General features: G+C 33.2%; 2 protein-coding genes across 2 annotated transcripts in view; one reads left to right on the forward strand and one right to left on the reverse strand.

Moving 5' to 3' along the window:
• The window catches only part of LOC118184394 (uncharacterized), a 42,735-nt gene extending 40,366 nt beyond the window's left edge, over positions 1-2,369 (reverse strand). Inside the window, exon 1 of the mRNA XM_035354058.2 lies at positions 2,211-2,369. Coding sequence (XP_035209949.1) covers positions 2,211-2,259 — 49 coding nt within the window. The 5' untranslated portion in view covers positions 2,260-2,369. The remainder of the gene's footprint in view (positions 1-2,210) is intronic.
• Positions 2,370-12,173: 9,804 nt separating this feature from the next.
• The window catches only part of Sirt6 (sirtuin 6), a 46,391-nt gene continuing 37,666 nt past the window's right edge, over positions 12,174-20,898 (forward strand). The window contains exons 1-3 of the mRNA XM_035354061.2: positions 12,174-12,378; positions 14,791-14,918; positions 20,372-20,614. Of these exons, the coding sequence (XP_035209952.1) occupies positions 12,313-12,378; positions 14,791-14,918; positions 20,372-20,614 (437 nt within the window). The 5' untranslated portion in view covers positions 12,174-12,312. The remainder of the gene's footprint in view (positions 12,379-14,790; positions 14,919-20,371; positions 20,615-20,898) is intronic.

Genomic DNA, 20,898 nt, shown 5'->3' on the forward strand with positions numbered 1-20,898 from the left:
GGACGTTAATTCTCCTGAAAATCTCAGGAAGGACCAAGTAAACCTAATTAAGAAGTAAAACCCTGAATTAGTGCAAAAGTCATTCTTAGAATGATAGTAAGTTTATAGAAAAGCTTTATGAATTTTAAGATTATCTGGCCTTTTTCTATGCCACACGTTTGCTTCGTGAAGATGATTCCCTTGAAATGCGTAGAAGATTTCTATGAAACTAATGTCCGTTCTAAGCTTGAATTGTGCTTTAGGTTAAGTTGGGATACTTCTCGTTCTTTTAGTTAACCATATGTTAGTTCGGATCTTCTGGAAATGCAATAGTTGTTATATGCGCAATAAGAAGAGAGTTATCGCCTTCGCAGTATTTTAAGTGGCTTTCGTAGGAGTAATCTACAAATTCTTTTAAATTGCAAAGCCAAGGTTGATTATATTACGTCTTTAAAGCGAAGCGCATAATGAAGCAGCTATTTAGCGAAACATTGATATAGCCTTGGAAAGAAATAACAAGTACAGTTGTTACAAGAAATAGCTTCCTTCTTTTCAATGAAGACGTTTTGCGCTTTTATGCAGGCGAGAAAATTTGAGAACTTCATTTTTTAAGACCCTTCTATCTAATTAATTCATTTTAAGACATTAATGTCAAGTTGATATAAGTTATTATTCCAATAACATTATCTGCTACGATATATTGAGTATAAAATATCTAACAAATACATCTTGGGTGTTTTATAATGTCATTAAAATTTTTTAATCCGCCTGTGCAATTTTCACTTTCAGGCAAAATAAGAGCTTCTTAAATTCTTTTTAAGAGAATGCTGCTAAAAATCTCCAAAATTTTGCATTGGTATTGCTTCTATATGAATCATTAGCTTTTAAAATGTATTTTTAGACACATCGAGGTCTAAAACGCACTTTGGAATTTTCATTTTTTAAATTTTATTTTCAAATCTGCTATTAAAAAAAAATCTTTAATTTTTCCATTCTATCGTACTTATTCATTTTAAGCTGTTAAACCAATTTCTGCAAGGAAAATCTGGAAGAATATATTCTGAAAATTAATAGTACGATAACTTCAGTGCGAGAGTATTTACAAAATCATGTAACTTATAAAAATAAGAAATAAGCATATCTCAGAATATCCAGCAATTAATCACTGTTTTTCAATTTAGTCATCCACTTGAATGTTAACAAAGTGGTTGGTAGTCTGTAAACGAATTTCCTCTTAGAATGGGATAATTAACTTGAAACATACCTTTTTTTAATGCTTACGAAAAGCTTTATGTCCTTCCATTTTTGATAGTTTTATCAATTTCATGGGATCCTTTTAATGTAAAGTACATTTCAATCGATTTAACCTGTCCATGAAAGTCGGTACGTGAACATGTTCTAGTGAACAGAAATTTTACAGTGAGCTATTTTGGGGTATAATGTGTTGGCATCACTATACCCAAAAATAGAGTTCGTGATATTTTTAATTTTGAAATTTGTAATTCTAAATAACGAAAAAAGGAGAAGGTATATTAATTAAGGAGAAGGGTGTTTAAAAGAAAGAGTGATGATAAAGGATTTTCGGACTCATTTAGTCAACTTTACGTTTTTCCTATTTCGATTAACCTACATTATACCATAGTAAAATGCTTTTTCTATGCTTATTTGCTGTGATTTGAAGGAAGATTTTGGATTTTAATGATTAATAATAATAACATAATAGATATATAATATATACTTAAATAGTGATTATAATTATTTTATTAATAACTGCATATTGTTTTGGTTTATTTTCTTTTATTAATATTACTAATAATTTAAATAAAAATATGTCGTTATACAAAAGCAATAGTTTAAATAATTTATCCATTCGTATAAGAATATAATTTATGGCTTAAACTTTTTCATATAGTAGGATAGATGCAAGCAATTCGTAAAACTTTTAACTGGCAGCAAGATGCACAAAATCTGTATTGATTCAAAATTTGTTTTATATTTGTCATCTTATTTTACTCGATTCGCATAGCGTTTATTAGGCCAAATATTTTCATTTATTTATTTTAAAAGTTTATTTATTTATTTACTTTTTTCGTTATTATACTGTAATATGAAATGTTATCCCGCACATCAATAAAAACTATTTTAAAATAAAATAAAATCCAGGATGCAAAAGTTCATACAACTTTTTTAAAAAAGAAGACTAAGAGATTTTTCTAAGAAGTTTTACTTACCACCGAAAGATACTATGGCTAAAACAAAGACGATTGCCTTCAGTAACATCCTTGGCTTGACTGCTGAGTGAGATATTTAATAAACATGCTTCTTAACATGTCATCAGACGTTTCGTGCTTGATGTTTTCCCTAGGAGTCTGAACAAATCCCTTGTAAAGGGAAATCTTTCTAAAACGAGAATTAATATACTTTCCCAAACTGTGCTTGCTATGTTTAAATAGAATCCAGCACAGCTTTACTATGAATTAATCATCATGAGGTAACCATCATATTTTAAAGAGTTTTATTATTCATTAATACGTAATATGTAAGCAGACATTATGACAGTTTTTTACCGACAGAATATGGCTTAAAATGTAATGAAGTTTTAAAATCTTGCTCACTTATTGATACTCGGGGAAATCTATAAAATTTCGACACGCGAGTAATTACTAGATTTAAAATAGTTAATATAACAATGACCCGAAAACCTGCTACAACTCTGTGAATAAACAAGTTCTATAAGATGCAAATATCACTGTTTGCTTATGCATTGAGTTTCTAATTATCTCTAATAATTAATGAGCAGATACGTACTGATAGCCAAAACACAGCATAATTTAGAAATGGCCCTAAAAATTGTTAAATAGCACACACCTAATGTAAAAGAAAATACTTTTAAAAATTAATAAATAATAATTTAAAAATTTCCGATTATAGTCTACACCTTGATGAAGAGAGCTTATTATTATTGTTACAAATTTTGGATTTAGTTAGATATTTTTAGTAGAATTTTAATTAAAATTGTCGTATTTTTCCCGTGGAATGCAACACGAGATATATTTTAAGAGAAGGCTACGCCGGACAGTTAAAAATACAGGGGCACGTGCATTTAACATTTAATAAATAGATATCTCGTAATTTATATTTAAATTGAATAAATGTATAAATGTCATTAACTACTGTGTTAGCTATAATCGTAATTCTACTCTTTTGATTTCCGGAAATTACTAGAATCTCAAGCGACCGATTTAAAGCTATAAAAATCCAAACAGAAAACATCTCAGCTCAGTTGTTTAGTTAGTTGCTGTTATTATTGTTGACCAGATTAGCTTTCTCTGCGCTGTGGATTGTATTCTGTTTAACGTCTTAGTAGTTTAAAGTATAGCTACTGATGATATTGTGATATCGTACGAATATCTCTGAGAAAAAATCCACGGTTCTGTGATAGTTCTTTTTATAAGACTAAATTTTAATAATCTTTTATTGGACTTGTGAATTCAGTCTATTACGAAACCGTACGCACGCAACATTTTTTGGTGTCAGAAGTGGGAATGAATGCCAATAACAAGAGCCATGGAGGAGCAGTTAAGAAAGCTGATGGCAACCTTTTCTGCATTTAAAGCAGAAATGAAAGATTCCGTTAAAGAAGAGATAAAACTATTAGAGAAGAGATCAAAGCCGTTCAAGAAAAGATGGAAGCTGGTCAAGGTGCAATTAAAGCAGAGATGAAGGCATTCAAGCAAACATAGAAGCTGGTCAAGAAGTAATGAAAAGACAAATTACCTTCAGAATCGAAAACAAATTTGAGGATATGGAAAACAGAATAGACGTGGTTGAAAATAAATTTGGAGAAATTGAAAGTAAAGAATCTTCTAAAAGAAGCGAAAACAAACAGAAGAGAGAGTTTCTGCCGTGGAACAACAAATCGATTACAGCGTTTCTTCTGTGAAAGAACAAATAGAAGAGAGAGTTTCTGCTGTGTAACAACAAATTGATGACAGTGTTTCTGCAGTCGCCAAAGAATTTGATACCATAAAGAAATTCGTAGCGACGGCAGGGAGAAATTTTGATAGTTTTTAAATTTTTATCCATGCTTGATCGTCCCTCGCTGAATTTATCCACATGTGATGGGAAGACTTCTTGGCAAGTGTATAAGACACAGTTTTCTATAGCAGCAGAAGGGAATGGATGGGATTCCCAAGCTAAGGCCTGTCATCTCGCCGTTTCTCTGAGAGCAGATACAGCGGATATCCTTCAGACATTTCCCGAAGACAAAAGGCTACATTTTGAAGCTCTGTTCGGCGCGTTGGAACTGTACTTTGGGATGAAATGATTAAAAGACTACAGTAGGCTTCAATTAAAATCCCGTCAAATGAAGCATGTAGAAATACTCCAGGAACTTACCACGGGTGTTGAGAGGCTGTCTCATCTCGCCTTTTCGAAATATCCGACGTACGCCATGAAATTCGAGGCAGCACAGCAAGCAACTCGTAGAGATAGCCAGCCAATTAGAGCTGCTCATGTAAGAGAACTAGCAGATTAAGTGACAAGCCAGTGCTTTGGTATGGAATAGGACGAAGAAGAAGCTGGCACTAAACTGCTGGAACTGCGGTACTGAGGGCCACGTTCGACGGAATGCAGAGCAGCCCAGAGCACAGAAAATAAGACAGACGATTCAAACAGACAACTAAATGACTTGAGACGGAACAGAAGTGACGAGAGACTATCCCTAAAGTGTTGGAAGTGCGGTGGCCAAGTACGGAGAAGCTGCAGAACACCCCAGAGCACGGAAAATAAGACCATTTCTCAGCAACTACGCAGGAAGCAAATTAGTGGCAATCTCGAGGAGGGGAGTTTGAACAATAATGAAAAATCCTATTTATAATCGCTGAAGATTTCTGCAGTGAGTGGAAACAGAAATGAACTAAACATTAAAGGGCATATCGATGGAGTTCTTTGCAATATAACCATCAACACATGAGCCAATGTTACTTTCATTGGGAAAGATTTAGCTCAACAATTAAAAGATCTACTCATTTGGACGCCATCCTGCGTTACCCTCCAGACAGTGTCCGGTGATAAAATCGACTTTGATGGAATATTGAACGTTAATATTACGTTCGGAAGTGTCGCCTACCATCACGCGGCATCTGTGGCACATATTACAGCTGCTTGCATACTCGGATTGGACTTTCTGAGGAAATACAATGTTTTCTTCGGTTTTAAAAACAACAAATTGCATTCAGCCTCTGAGGACGTAACTGACCATCATCAGAAGAGATCCTCACCTGAGAACGCCGACTCCTTGTCCGGAAGACTTTACTCAGAAAGCTGCCGATATCATACTAGTGTCGAAGAGAAACACGAGTTGCTGAGTCCCGTAGCACAAGAAAGTACAACATGAGCATTAGCTGATCGAGACCCATGAAGTGAAAAAAAGTCAGGAAAGACCAGCTGGAAGACGGCAACATTAAAACTGTTCCACAAATAGAATTTACTCACCCAATTATTTATGAAATTCAAACACTGAATTTAATGGACTGTACATTTCTTTTATTTTACTTCTGTTAACAAATATTAAGTACATGAGAACTTACATAGTCTTACTTGGATGGACACTCTTGCCATCCACATACATACATTTACCGACTCGAACTACCAGCACACAATCAATCAATGGCCGCTAGCTGTCTACGTTGTTCCATTTCTTCCTCGTGGTTGCCAGATCACTCTAGTTAAACAATATTCATTCGATCATGGCATTACTTCACTTCTGCCTTAGCATACCGCCCGGGTTGGGCATTTGTTACACAGTTAACAATGACCAAAATTAAACAGTTTTAAATTACTATATAGTTCAAATCATATATCACAAAATTTAAATTGATACACATGAACAAAAGCAATAAACATAATTAACCACAGAACATTAAATGCACAGCATATAAATTCAAATACAATGCATAAATAATAATTTTTTGAACTTAGCAAATATACATGAAATTATGTAACATCTACTGGTAGTACAGCTAATTTAGTTATTGGTCTTTTTAAAAAACCTGATTTGGTTTTTACAATACAAACTCTAACCTTTTTATCCTTACCATAAATTAGTTCTTCTATTTTCCCCAGTAACCAAGTCCAAGTGGGGATGTTGGCTTCCTTGACTAAAATTATAGTGCCCTTTTTAACTTTATCCTTAGAGAAATACCACTTAAATCATTGCTGTTAATGACTGATGTAATCATTTTGCCACCTTTTCCACAAATATTGCGTTACTTTAGTAGTGCGCCGTCAGCGCTTTAAAGACCTGTCAGAAAAATCAGTTAAATCAGGCTCTGCTATTGATGTTAAAGGTCGCCCGACTAAAGAGTGTGCGGGTGTAAGAGTTTCTAAATCATTGGTGTCATTTGACAGAGGAGATATTGGACATGAATTCAAAATTCTTTCAATCTGGTTCAAAATTGTAAGAAACTCCTCAAATGTAAAAATCAACCTCCCAACTGCACGCTTAAGACAAAACTTAAACGACCTAACACCTGCCTCCCAGATATCTCCAAAGTGAGGAGCCCTGGGAGGGATAAACTTCCAATGAATCCTTTCAGATGTCAGATATTTGGTTAAGAATTCATCAGGGTATTTCATCAAATTGTAGAGTCGCTTCAATTCATTGCTAGCCCGAACAAAATTTCGAGCATTTTCGCTAAATATGGATGCACACTTACCTCTTCTAGAAATAAATCGTGTTAAAGCTGCAATAAATGATTCAGTAGACAAATTTGAAACGATCTCGAGTTGGACCACACGAGTTAAATTTGTACAAATAACAGTGAATATAGTCAAACACTTCATCTGATCAAGGTCGTCCCCATGTAATTTTAGTTAAGGTGTGGATTCTACTCTTATCCAACAGCTAAATGTGTAGGAACCTTGTAAACCGTAAGCGAATAATCGCTTTAGTTCATGAACAGAGATGCAAACTCAAGAAGTTCTAATTATCCCTTATTATTCAAAATAAGAGGTAACAGTCGGATCCTTTCTCAGAGCGTACAGCGAAGCCTCCACTTGGGCTTGAACTCAAAGTAATTAGAAATAAAACTTAACTAATGCTTAAATTAAAAATATACAGCCGAAGCTATCAAAATTCCAAGTAGTTGTTCCCTAAATATCTAATAAGCGAGCGAAATCTATAAAGGGTCTGTAATACGGCCGAGCGTAGTAATAGCTTAGAGAGAGAAGTAGCCATAAGAGAAAAGCGAGGTAGTCATAAACTTTGAGGCTTCCTAACGAAGTCAGTGGAACTCCGAGATAAATTCCACTCTTACTCATTTGCATTAAACGCGATTCTAAAAACATCTCCTGGTAGGAAATTGTAAGCAGAAATTAGGAAGAATAACTAAAGGTAACTGTTCAAAACTTAGCATAAATCTTATAAAGGAATGCTTTTGAACTGAGTGCATTTTATTTTCAATGAATTGTTTTATGCAAGCAATACAAAGCCCGCCACGGACGAAGGGTACATACTGCTGCACAGTTGCTAAAATCCGATCTCGTATTGCAATGAAGCATACCATTAATGTGACGTTTATCTTGATGTCCCCATCTCCAGTGATATAAGTCTAACAAGGAATTGTCTGCTTCAGCAGCATGCACTTCTATAATTTTATCAGGCATAATAGGTTCGATAGCTGCCTTGTATAAAGTACCATATAATTTGCGAGTTCCGAAAAGCACTACTTGACCATTAACCTTTAACCAGCATTCTGTTGAAATAAATTTACTATTCGGATTTCTATCTTGAGCAGCAAGTTAAGAAAATAAATTTCTGTTTATATCAGGGACATACCAAACATCTTTAAGGTAAATTCTTTGGATTTTACTACCAATAGTTGTTTTGACACATACTGTACCTTTACCAAGAGCAACTAAAGTTTCTTTTCCAGCAGCCTTGATGCTACAGGGACTATCAAACTTCATAAAGTCAATAAAGTATGTGAAACAATTCATGATATGTCTTGTAGCTCCACTATCAATCCAAAAAGAGGTTTGATCAGTCTTAGTCTCTTCGTCAATGGACATCAGTATTACACTGCCTGTATTTCCTTCATTGGTTTTCGTTAACCTATTCTTGGGTGGTCTTCCATCAGCAATCCACTGTTTACAATCTTTTACCCAGTATCCTTTCTTTTTGCAATAATTGAAAATATCTTCTTTTCTTGGTTTTCTTCTGAATTTGTCTTTTTTATATTGCTTTTGTTTTTCAGATTTTGGCATTACTAATGCCACTTGTTCATTTGTATTGCCTTTCTCATGACTTTTAAATTCTCTTTCATGAGATCAAAGCTGTGCTGTTAACTCATCAACTGTTCTTTTGTCTTCACCCAAGAGTAACCAACTTGACTTACAAATGGTATTGTCCTGGTAAGACATCTAAAATCTTGCAATTGAGTAGCATGTCAGGTAACTTATTTTCATTTTTTTTCAAGTCCTGAATTCAACTCATTACATAAGTTTCTTAATTTGGAAAGATGAGCTGCCATATTATCATTTTCATTCCACTTGAATTGAAAAAATTGCATGCATATATTATACAATTGATTTTCTGATGATGCTTCAAATAACTTATGTAATTCCAACCACACTTCTCTAGCAGTCTGAAATCTCCTAACATTTTGCAGAGTTTCTTCCGTCATGGAATTCGTTAATACCATCATTGCACTAGTGTTTGCATTTTGAAACTTCTTAACAGCTTCATTATACTAATTCAGAAGTCAAACAACAAAAATCAGCGTTAATTTACAAAATTTTCACAGGACTAGTTTCGATGGTTTTACCGTTCATTATATTTCTCTTGTTGAGCAATCGGAGCATCTACAGAAAGAATTTCTGGTTTCACTATAGTTCCTTCTACAATTTCTAAAGCACCAGAATGATAATTTAAAACAAATTTTATCCTGTATTTCCATATAAGCCAATCGCTTTCACCCGATAAAGGCTTTACTTGGACCTTAGATAATTCCATACTTTGATTTCTAAACAACTTTCGATTGCTATAACGAAAACAAAACACTTACTTGATTAGGCTTAACGAGTTCCGTTTCTTCGAGAAAACATCAATTCAAAACATTTGACACAATATGGGAGTTTGCTTGACCCATAACCTAAAAAAGTATTTCTTAAAAATACATAACTTAAAAAGGTATTTCTAAAAATAGAGAGAAAAACAAATAGCAGAGCAAAAATACGATGCTTTTTATTGGAATTACAAACTATAGCTTTTTTTTGAACGACAGTATCGCGAAGCACGATCTCCTGATGACGACAACACTCACTGTTGCCAGAACTTATCTAAACTATATATTATATTATTATTATTTTTATTAACATACTTTAATAATTACAGCAGGTATATTCCCATGTTTTCGGTTATAGCTTCTCCACTGACGAATGCCTTAAAGGGGAAAGCAAAGAAGGGAGAAATTCTTTGGACAAAGGAATGCGAAGACGCATTTATTCAGTTGAAGGAAAAATTAACGAAGGAACCTGTGCCACACGCACCAGATTTTAACAGAGAATTTATGGTGCAAACTGATGCTTCCGATTTAGGGATGGGAGTGGTATTAACACAAATGGATGAGAACAACACCGAACATCCCATCTTGTACTTAAGCAAGAAGTTTTCAGTGATGGAAGCTAAGTACAGTTTTCTTATGTATGTGTGTAACTAACTCTTTATCTCAAATATACTTAAACATTTTGATGAGCAAAATGTTTCTTCGAAGGGGGAAGGAGCTGTAATGTTCCCCTTCTCTAAAGAAGACTTGGTCACCCACCCTAAAAGCAGGGACCGAGAACCCTCTTCTCGCCTCGGCCGAAAAAGGGGAGTGGACTTTCCTCCCTGGTCGCAGGTGGAGTAGAAAGAGACTGAGATGTGAAAGAGAAAGGAGCGGATGCTAGTTTGCGCGCTGAACTGTAATGAAAATGTATTTTAAAGTTTTTTTAGATTGTAATCTGTACATACTTGTATATAATGATAAATATTTAGTCTAGAACAGGTTTTGTTTATTTGGAGAGATACGACTATGGTACATCGGACTTGTGCATTCATTTCGTAACGAACCCGTACGCACGCAACAAGTTTTGGTGTCAGGAGTGGGTTTTGAACGCCAAAAACAAGAGCGATGGAAGAGCAATTAAGGCAGTTGATATCAGCCTTTGCCTCGTTGAAAGAAGATATGAAATCAGGAAAATCTAATCAGGAAAAGATTGAAGCGGGACAGCGGGACAAGAATCCGTTAAGGAAGAGATGAAGGCCATTCAAGCTGGTCAGTTAACTTTTAAAGACGAAATAAAAGTTGTTAAGGAATCTGTTAAAGAAGTTATAAAAGCCGTACAAGTAAAGATTGAAGAAAGTCAATACGAAATGAAAAAGAGAAATTGCCTTCTTAATAGAAACCAAATACCATGATATGGAAGGCAGAATAGATGTGGTTGAAATATAAAGTTGGGCAAATTGAAGAAAAAGTTTCTTCCGTAAATGTTCAAATTGAAGAAAGAGTTTCTTCGGTGAAAGAAGAAATAGAAGAAAGAGTATCTTCTGTAAAAGAACATATAGAAGAGCGAGTTTCTGCCGTCGAGCAACGAATTGATGATAGGGTTTCAGCCGTTGCGAAAGAAGTCGATACTTTAAAGAAATTCGTAGCGACGGCAGGGAGGAATTCGGATGGTTTTAAATTTTTACCAATGCTTGCTCTTCCCTCTCTGAAGCTATCGACATATGATGGGAAGACCTCCTGGCAGGTGTATAAGACACAATTTTCTATCGTGGCTGGTGCGAATGGATGGGATTCCCAAGCTAAGGCCTGTCATCTCGCCGCTTCTTTAAGAGCAGACGCAGCGGATATCCTGTAGACTCTTCCTGATAACAAAAGATTAGATTTCAAAGCTCTGTCCGGCGCCTTGGAGCTGCGCTTAGGGTAGAAGTGTTTAAAAGACTACAGCAGGCTCCAATTAAAATCTCGTCAACAGAAGCCTACCGAAACACTTTAGGAGCTCGCCACGGATGTTGAAAGGCTGTGCCATCTCGCCTTTTCAGAATGCCTGACAGAAACAAAGGAAATCCTCTCCTTGCAATACTTTATCGACGGCATCCGGGATACTGAAATACAAAAAGCTCTACGAATGGCGGATGTAAAAGATTTAAAAAGCGCTCTAGTGTACGCCATGTAATTCAAGGCAGTCCAGCAAGCAACTCGTAGAGACCGCCACCCAATCAGAGCTGCTCATGTCCAAGAGCCAAGGGATCAAGTCACTGTTCGTCTAGACGATATAACCAGACAACTCAATGACTTGAGGAGAAATATCAGTGAAAAGAAACCGACCTTAAAATGTTGGAACTGTGGAGCTGAAGGACACATACGGCGGAAATACAGAACACCTCAGGGCACGGATGTTAAGACCGCTCCTAGCAAGCAGCAAGGAAACTAATTGGTGGCCATCTCGCGGGGCGGAGGTTGCCAGATAATGAAAAGCCCCATCTTAAAACGCTTCAGATTTCTGCATTGAGAGGCGGCAGTAATGGACTTTTCATAATAGGACATGTTAATGGAGTTCCCTGCAACATGACGATAGATACAGGAGCCAACGTTACCATCATCCGAAAAGATTTGGCTCAACAACTGGGAAACAAACTTATCTGGACGCCGTCCTGAGTTACCCTCCAGACTGTGTCCGGTGAGAAGATCCACATCGACGGAAAAGTAAATGTTAACATCACGTTTGGAAGTGCCGCTTACCGTCACACGGCATATGTAGCAGTGATCACTGATTCTTGCATACTCGGATTGGACTTTCTAAGGAAATACAATTTTTCCTTGGACTTTAAAAATAACGAATTGCATTCTACGTCTGAGGACATAGCGTTATTTGGAGTTAATGATGAAGAAGTTAAATCTGTCCATAAAATCATAGCACAAGACAATATCACAATTCCGGCATGAACAGAAATTTTACTTCCTGGATCCATAGCCGAAAACAGAAATTTCCGCTACTGCATCATAGAATATCCTAATAACTGTAATAGCCGAAAAGGAATACTAGTAGCCTCAACACTTGCCTCAATCTTTCCTTCGCACCTAAGCTTGATTTTCGCTCATCGATGCAGAAAGATTTAGCGGGTGCAAAACAAGACATCTGTCTGCTTTTTCTGTCTGTCTGTCTATAGTCTCTTTAAATATATTGAAATCTTTGAAGTTAATTGATGTAATTCATATAAATATTCTGAATAATTTTTAATGTTTTAAGAGCAATAGGTGATGCAGTAATTTTTTTTAATCAAGTATGTCTTGTAATTATGCTGATGGTTTGTCAAAATATGAAAATAAAGGAGTTTGTGGGTTGAAAGAGGTATGTAACATTCAAACTGTTTATAAGTATCAAATATACAAAAATATTTGAATATGTAGAAATGCTAATTTCTACCCTTATTAAATATAATTGCTTAAATTTATTTATACCTGCAATTGCTTGCGTACAGTACAACCTGCATTGTATATCATTTATGTATAGAAGTGTGATAGATATGTTTCTTGATATACGAGAGAATAAACATAATTATAGCAGTTATTCTGGTATATATGTATTTTGTTTCTTTTCTTTTTTTTATTTCCCTTTCACTGATAGAAATAGAGTACGCAGTGGGTGATTCTGCACTTTCCTCGATAAATTTATATAGAAAAGTAAATAGCTAAAAATATAAATATATATAATAAAATATAAATAATTGATCAAACCTTTTTTTGAGCTGTACGAAAGAGATGAAACACTAGTTCCTTCTTTTTTTTTTTTTTTTTTGCTTTTGAGATTTACACAAATTAGTAAAGCAACTTCTGCAACATTTCAAAATGATAAAAGAAGAGTACATGCTAAAAATCAGTTCATTACTGAAGTATTTGTGTAACTTTGATGTTTCTAAGAAAAGTATTGTTACTGAAATAAGCAAAATTAGTTTAGGATTCAGGGCTGATATACTCTTGCAAGAACTATACGCTGAAAAAGAAATCATGGATTAAAATTATCTTTCTCTTAGATGTGACTCACAAAATATGTGATATGCACATATTTTGAAAGAATAAACATCATTTATTCAAAAATGCTTCAATTTATGAGAAGCACTGGGATAGTATGCATTCTTAATGATTTTTATTCTTTCTCATGGGCAAGCCTCTGCTGAATGAAGATTTAGTATCAATAAAAATATCTAGACAGAAAATCTGGGAGAAAATTCATATTTTGCCCAGCACATCATTTGTGATTACATGAAACATGCTGGTTGAATCCACAATGTATCAATTGCGAAAGAGATGAGAGTGGCAGCTTCATCAGCTCATTCGCAGAATCAGTAATATCTGGAAGATCGGGTAGGGGAGAAATTGTTCAAAATAAAAAAAGAAAAGCAGAATCAACAAATGAATTGATTTTTCTTAAAGAAAAAGAAGTTTCTCTTAGAAAGAGAAATTTAAGTGCTTGAAAATAAAGCAAATGAGCTTGCTGAAAATACTGAAGTCACAATAGACTTTAATCTTTTAAATCTATCTACTGAAATGGTAGAAATTATTTGTGTAAAACAAACTCAGTTAACAGAACTGGATTCAAACATTAATGAAAAGAGACAAAAGAAAAATAAAACATACATAAATTTTATTATTCATTAATAAGCATAAATCTTTTTTCGAAATTTCTAGCAGAATTTAGAACCCACAGAGAATACACCAAGTGGCAAAATGCCTAGCACTGGCCCTGCTTATATCTCAATTTAGCTGTACTTATTTGGGTACAAAATCTAATTCATTGTAGTACACTGTATTATGTCTTGCATAAAATTAATTTTCTAGTGTAAATTTAGAGGATTTTCATTAAAAATTATGAAATTATACAAGATCAGACGTTTAACAGAAGTTGAAATGCACATTTTTCAAAAAAATGACCACATTTTGGCCGTCAATATACATTTAAACATAAAAAAAAAAAAGTATATGGTACTTTCTTTGAGAAACAGAAAAAAGTAAATGAAAAAAACTGAAAAAATTAATTGTAATAATAATAAAGTAATGAAAGAGAAAAAAGTAAACTATAACCAAACTCTTTGCAGACTTTGAAGAGTATTTGCAAACTTGTTGGTGACTAATGTTTTGCTGAGCTAATGCACGAAAGGCAACAGCCATCTTCAAAATAGTCCCATTCTAAAAATTCCATGCAAGAGCAATCAATCAATAAAATTTAGAAAAGCAAGAAATATTAGTAATAAAGCACTTATCTTTTTCAAGATATCCCCCCCCCCTTTTTTTTTTTTTTTAGTGTTTGTTCTCTTCCTTATCAACACAGCGATCTGTTTTTGCTTAAGAAAGCATCACTGACCTACAAATTCAACATTGTGCACCAACTAAAATATACAAGTGCTGTGTGCATACTAGGGTTATTGCATAAATAAATAATTTTTGATGACATCGTGGGTGACCACATACCTATTTTGGCAACATAGTACTTTTCTTATTGAATATTTTTTCGTGATATTTCAGTGGGGGGTTCAAATAATCAGAAAGTAAGCTTTTAAATTTAAAAGAATAAGTGGACTTTAAAAAGTGCACAAAATAGGCAAAAAATCCCAGTCCTATAGGAGAAATACAGTACAAAATGTCCAGTTCTGAAAGTTTCAGTGAAGCATGTTAATGAACTCAAGTTGTAGTTAATTATTTTTAAATAGTTTAGTAATTTATAAATAAAAATATTTTGTAATGTTTTTTATTTATGATTATTTAGATTCATGATGATCCAGCACTGTTAGAAGAGAAAATTAACGTATTGGCTAACATGATAAAAGAAGCTAAACATGTAGTTGTTCATACAGGTGCTGGAATCAGTACTTCTGCTGGTATTCCTGATTTCAGGTAAACTATATCTGTATATGAATGTTCATATCTGAGGATTTTTTAAAAAAAATAAAGTAATTAAAATATTTTAAAAATCATACTTATACACCTGAAATTCTGCATATTAAGTAACACTTTTTATAATCCTCTTGATTGCTTGGCTTACTTTGCAAATTATGGTAGTCTCACTAATCTGAATGGAATGAATAAATTTTTTAATTCATTCCATTGTGTTAGTTAACTAAATAAATTTATTTATTAATGTTGCTTATTTTATTTTGCCATCATGATATTTTTGTTTAGCAGAACTAAAACAGACATACATATGTGTAATTGTTGACTTTCCTTCATTGTAGTGTGCAATTAACTTAGTTTCATCTTTTTTTTAAACGCCTGTCAATTACTCGCATTTAATTGAAAGAGAATTTTTGCTCCACATTTAGATGGCATAATTAGAATTAATAGGCTAATATGAGTCAAAAAACTGAAAGAAACACATTTTTAATAATGCAAACACTGTTAAGATATGAATATAAGCATAGTGATAATTTAAAGCCTTGGAGATCAAAGAGCTAAATTCTAGAATAATAGATGAAAATCCAGAGGATTTTGAAGAAATTGCTTCACCAAGTTTCTTGACTTTTCGTCATTGGCATCTGTCCAAACAAGCTTTTACCCTTAAATGGGGAGATGTGATCTTCCAGAGCCCATTCAAATTAAATGAAAATAAAATTTTCTAATAAAAATACTAGTGCATAATTGTATTTATATGTTCTATAAAGTGTTTTAATGTAAAAAAATTGATTTTTTAATTTCATTAGATATATTATTGCAAGAAAAAGAAGCATTTTATAGCATATAATTTTTGTTGGAATATAGCTTGCACTGGGGGGGGGGGACGAGGAAGTAAAATTAGTTTTGGTTGATCTTTACATTATAGTAACTTGGCATTTTTTTGGCGAAAATTTGGCGACCAACTCTCCTACAGCAACCCTCTATTTTTTTTTCCCGCCGCCATTTTGTCTTCACGAAGTAAAGACATGTTTCTTTTCTTTTTATCTACTGAACATTTCTTCCAACAATCTACTAGCCGAATTACACTTATGCTAGAAATTTTATCTAACAAACTGATTCTTTTTGTGAACTTTTTTTTCTTTCTCTGTATAAATCTCTTTCTCAAGTGCTGTAATTTTACAACTCTTGCTATATTTCGTAAGCCTTTGATTATAATTTTTTTGAATAGATTTACATTCTTTAATATCATTGATATCATCACTTCTGGTTTCTTCTTTATTATATCTATTTTCTTCACTTGTATTCTGTTTAACGATTTTCTTTGAAGTCATTTTCCTTTTCAGGGACTTTTAACCTTTGGAATTAGTGACTTTTACAGTATTTGGATTTTCAAACTTTCCATCCTAGTCCAGAGCTGCTGCCCTTTCATTGTTGTCAGCTGATTCTGGACAGGAATCTTCATCATTTAAATTAGAATTGTCGTCTGATTCACTTTCATTTTACAATTTTTAACTATTATTTTACCATCTCTATTTACTTTTTTGTTTGGCAAAGTGCTTAACTCTCCAGCTTTAACTAATTCTGCTACTTTTGCTCTACCAATACATTGATTCTCTTTCAAAATTAATTTTCAATTACTGTAGTTAGTGACCGGTATCACTGTTTCTGTCTGTATTACTTCCAATAATGAGCCCAACTCATCTTTCGATCCACTTATTAAAACATAACTGTTATTTATTTCATCAGATTTAACTTTCACGACATTAACTGTATTACTTTCGATTTCAGTTTCTTGGGAAGTCTTCAGTTTAATTCACGGAGTGTTGATGTCATTTTGTAACTGTGAAAATGGACAATCATTAGGATAGCATATGTGCAAGCTTTTACATATCTTGGCGTGTGCAGTATGTGGCAAATCAATCCATTTTCGACCAACTAATAAGTCGCATGGTTGCATTTCATCTCTTACAGTTAGAGCCGTAATGTCCTTTCCATCCACATTAACAGTCTCTAAATTGCCAGTTCCCTATCCCAATGTTCTAATGGCTGGTTTACTCTGGTTTCCAAAGCCAAACAATTCTTCCACATCAGATTTTATAATAAGATTCAGTTTCCTAGCCACATACTGTTTCAATAGACATGAACTGGAACCCGTATCTATGATTGCAGTAATTTCTTCTCCATTATTGATGCGTACATACTTTAAATATACAGTTGGTGAAACATCTGAATTCTGGTTCACGAATAAATTATTTTTAACATTTGTCAAGTCTGAAATCTTAGAAGTGCACTTTTTAAAAGTATGACCCTTTTCATTACATTTCCTGGAAATAATTTCTTTTTTAGGTTGAGGACAATCCATCGCTATATGTCAATAATCATTACAATTGAAGCATTTCGGCTCACCCTTTTCATTGCAGAATTATATTCCTCTTTCCTATCGTCTATTTTATAAAATTTATCTCTCAAATTATATTTATTATCAAAACTGTTTTTAAAACCTACTTTGAAATTATCATCTGTCTGCATAGAATCATTAATATTTCTGGGTCTTAAATACTGATTATAGGATCCTTCATAAAATTTAAGAACTGAATTTAGGCTTAGAATTATGCCTAAAAGTTTTATTTTCTACTTGAAGTACTTTTATCCCTGCCTGAATATTTTCATATTCATCTAGTTTTTCAGCCAACTCTTCAGGATTAATGAATTTAGACCAATCATCAATAAAATGATCTCGTATAGCAGCAAAGACCCTTTTCTTTAATTGATCTGTAATAATAAGCTGTTTTAAAGAGTCAAAATCTGTTACATTTAATCCAGCAAGCCACTCTTCAAAATAATTTTTTAATTCAAACGTGAAGTCCCTCCAGGTATTACACAACATTTTAATGTAATCAGCAAACTTTTGCCAAAACTTTTCAGGGCTTAACTTAAATTTTCTCAATAGCAGTTGTTTAATGTGCTTATAGTCATTAGCTTTTTCTTCTGATTCATGGCAATTAGTTGAGTTATTTCATAAGGCAATAGACCCAATAGCTGAGAAACCCAATTTTGTTCTTCTAACTCAGTATGTTGTGCCTATCTCTCAAAAAAGACTAAATAAAAACTTATACAGTCAAAAGTCGTTAATTCGGACACCCATAATCTGGAATGATCTATAATCCGGACCTCAAAGCTACAAACTTTCTGCGCGAACGCATGCGCGTAAGATCTTTACGGCTGCGAATATGCGTGTGCGCGTACGTAAAATACGTTTACGAATGCGCGTTTACTGTATAACGGATGGTATAAGCTAAGCTAAAATTATCTAATTCAGTTAATATTGCAGATTGCTGTGTTCCTTAATCTTCTAATTGGATTCGGCTTATTATTTTTTGCAGACTGTTAGAGCAATTTTATAAAAGTAAGTTTGATCTTTTGATTATGTCAAATAGAAATTCTGATATATATTTACTAATATGTGAAGGATCTACAAAGCGAAAGTATGTTTCGAAGTCCATTAAACAAAAAGTGGAATTGCTGCAAAAAATGGATAAAGGCATATCCTTTGTTTATCTGAACATTAACGTTTGTTTATCTAAACTTTGTTTATCTTTAACGCCACAGCGCGCAATGAATTGGAAGTTGATCTGTCAGCACTATCCTTATCTTCAGGGCAGATGTTTTTATTTTGTTTGGCTTATAATTCCTTACTAAATGTAGTATTTCATCTCAATGTACTCCGTCTTTGATATAATTTAAATCAAATTCCTCGTCATTATAATTCACTTCCAGTAGCGAAGAAAGTAACAGAGGTTATTGAAAACGAAAAAATTTCTATCTATTTCTTAATTCTATCTAGCATTTGTAATACAAGTCTTTCTTATAGTTCTTACTATTCAAAATCATATCAGTTAAACCTACAATTTTAATATCAGAAGGGCCATCTACATCAAGTTCGAAGGCAAGTTCTTTTAAGTCACATTTCTTGCCCCTTGCCAAATAAGCCATCTTAGACTTCAATTTTCAAATAATAGCACATAAATATACTTAAGCGCTTTCAGTTTAATACTTACATAATATAAACAGTTTATAAATGCATGTACCTTTCTACCTTCAGTTTTGGCGAGCTTCTGCATTCAGTTTAGGCTTAACGTACATTAAGGCAATACGTTGTTAAATCCTAGGTAATAATTCTAGTTAATACCACTTCTGAAATGTTAGCTTAACTTACTTTCTTTCAGAAATAGTCACTTATGTTAATAAATCTTTATTCTCGCATTACTTACATATCACTGAGACGATACAACTGAAAATACAAATTACTATGCGCGCTTCAGAAAAACATTTCTGTTCAAAAATACTCTGTGGTTGCCACTCGGGAAAATATATTTTTTTAAAAAATACCGTTAACAGAAGGTTGCATAGTATTCCAAAGACCATGTTTCAGCGGAGTTAGATGTGGTCTATCTTCCTCCACTGAAATGTAAATAAAAAAGCAGATGCCAAAATTTCGAGAAAATTGCTCTATCCAATCAAGGTCACAAAAGGAGAAACTACAGGATGAATCTGTTCAATTGAGATAAAAATAGAGGTGACAGGATTAGCAGTCTGTGAGACCATACCTTCTCAATTGTGGTATATGTTCAAACACAGATTATTCAGAATAATGGAGGTTCTATGGTATTTAATTTGTATCTTCCCTTTTTATATTGTTCTGCTTTTGTTTCTAAAGTTAATTTTTGAATTTTAGCCGAAGTATGTAAGATTTGTGTGTTGTTGGAAGAACTTCACTTGCAAAGTGAAATTGTTTATTAAGGTAGGTATTTCGTGAAGAGAAAAATTAAAATCAAAAATTAAAAATGACAGTCTTTGATACAATACACGAACAAAATAAACAATGCATGGAAAAAACTTCATAAGCTGTCCATAGAGGCTTAAGGATTTAACTGTCGTACCTGTAACAAACTAGATAAAATCTTAACCACGGGCAGATTTCATAGTTGATGTCAGTCTGTGAAATGTGCTATGCAGTATTTTTATCATTTCTCTACAGATAGTGTGAAATACTCAAAATAGAAAGTATTTTTCTTAAAATATTCTGTTGAACTACCCATCCCATGTGCATATTTTCATTCTTTGCTGAAACAGATTTCATAAATCAAAGAAAGTTAACTTACAGAATTGAATTTATGGATAACCTGTATAATTTCCTAATGTATGTATAATTTTGAATGAATTCTGAATACGTAATTTTGAATTAATGAATGTAAAGAAATTATGACCACATTGTAATTATTTTCAGTGTAAGAATGTTTACTAAAATAATATGTGAAAAACTTTTAATACATAGTGAGATTTATAATACAAAGTTTTCCTTTAAGCAGTATTTATCTACAAAAAGTTAAATTATTATAATATCATGATTTAAATTATGTTATTTAAATTAATATTTCTTTTAATTATTTTAATAGAGGACCGAAAGGAGTATGGACTTTGGAAAAGCAGGGAACTAAACCAAATATTAATGTATCATTCAACGAAGCCAAGCCTACAGTGACACATATGGCATTAGTTGCTTTATTAAATAATGGATTTATACATTTCTTAATCAGTCAAAATGTTGATGGTTTACATTTAAAATCTAATTTTCCACCTGATAAATTAGCTGAGCTACATGGAAATATGTTTCTAGACAAATGCAATCATTGTGAGAGGTAAGAAAAGATATTTTATTAAATATAGTTTTTACTTAAGTCTAAAAATACTGTGGACCTGCATACAGTAATCAATTTTAGTACAAAATGACAGTTCAACTCATTTACTCTAGAACAGGGATATATCTTCTTTTAATGATAGGGTAGTTTTAAATGAGTACTGTTTTCCTAATATTATTTCCCTAGAGTGTTGTTAAAACTGAGAAACTTTGCAGATATTTCAGTAGCTTTAGTAACAGTTTTGCCATATCACATCTCAAAATGAAAGTGTTTTGAAATATTAA

Source organism: Stegodyphus dumicola, chromosome 6, assembly GCF_044657685.1.
Source record: "Stegodyphus dumicola isolate Sdum_Otavi_A_Nest chromosome 6, ASM4465768v1".
NCBI classification, from domain to species: domain Eukaryota; kingdom Metazoa; phylum Arthropoda; class Arachnida; order Araneae; family Eresidae; genus Stegodyphus; species Stegodyphus dumicola.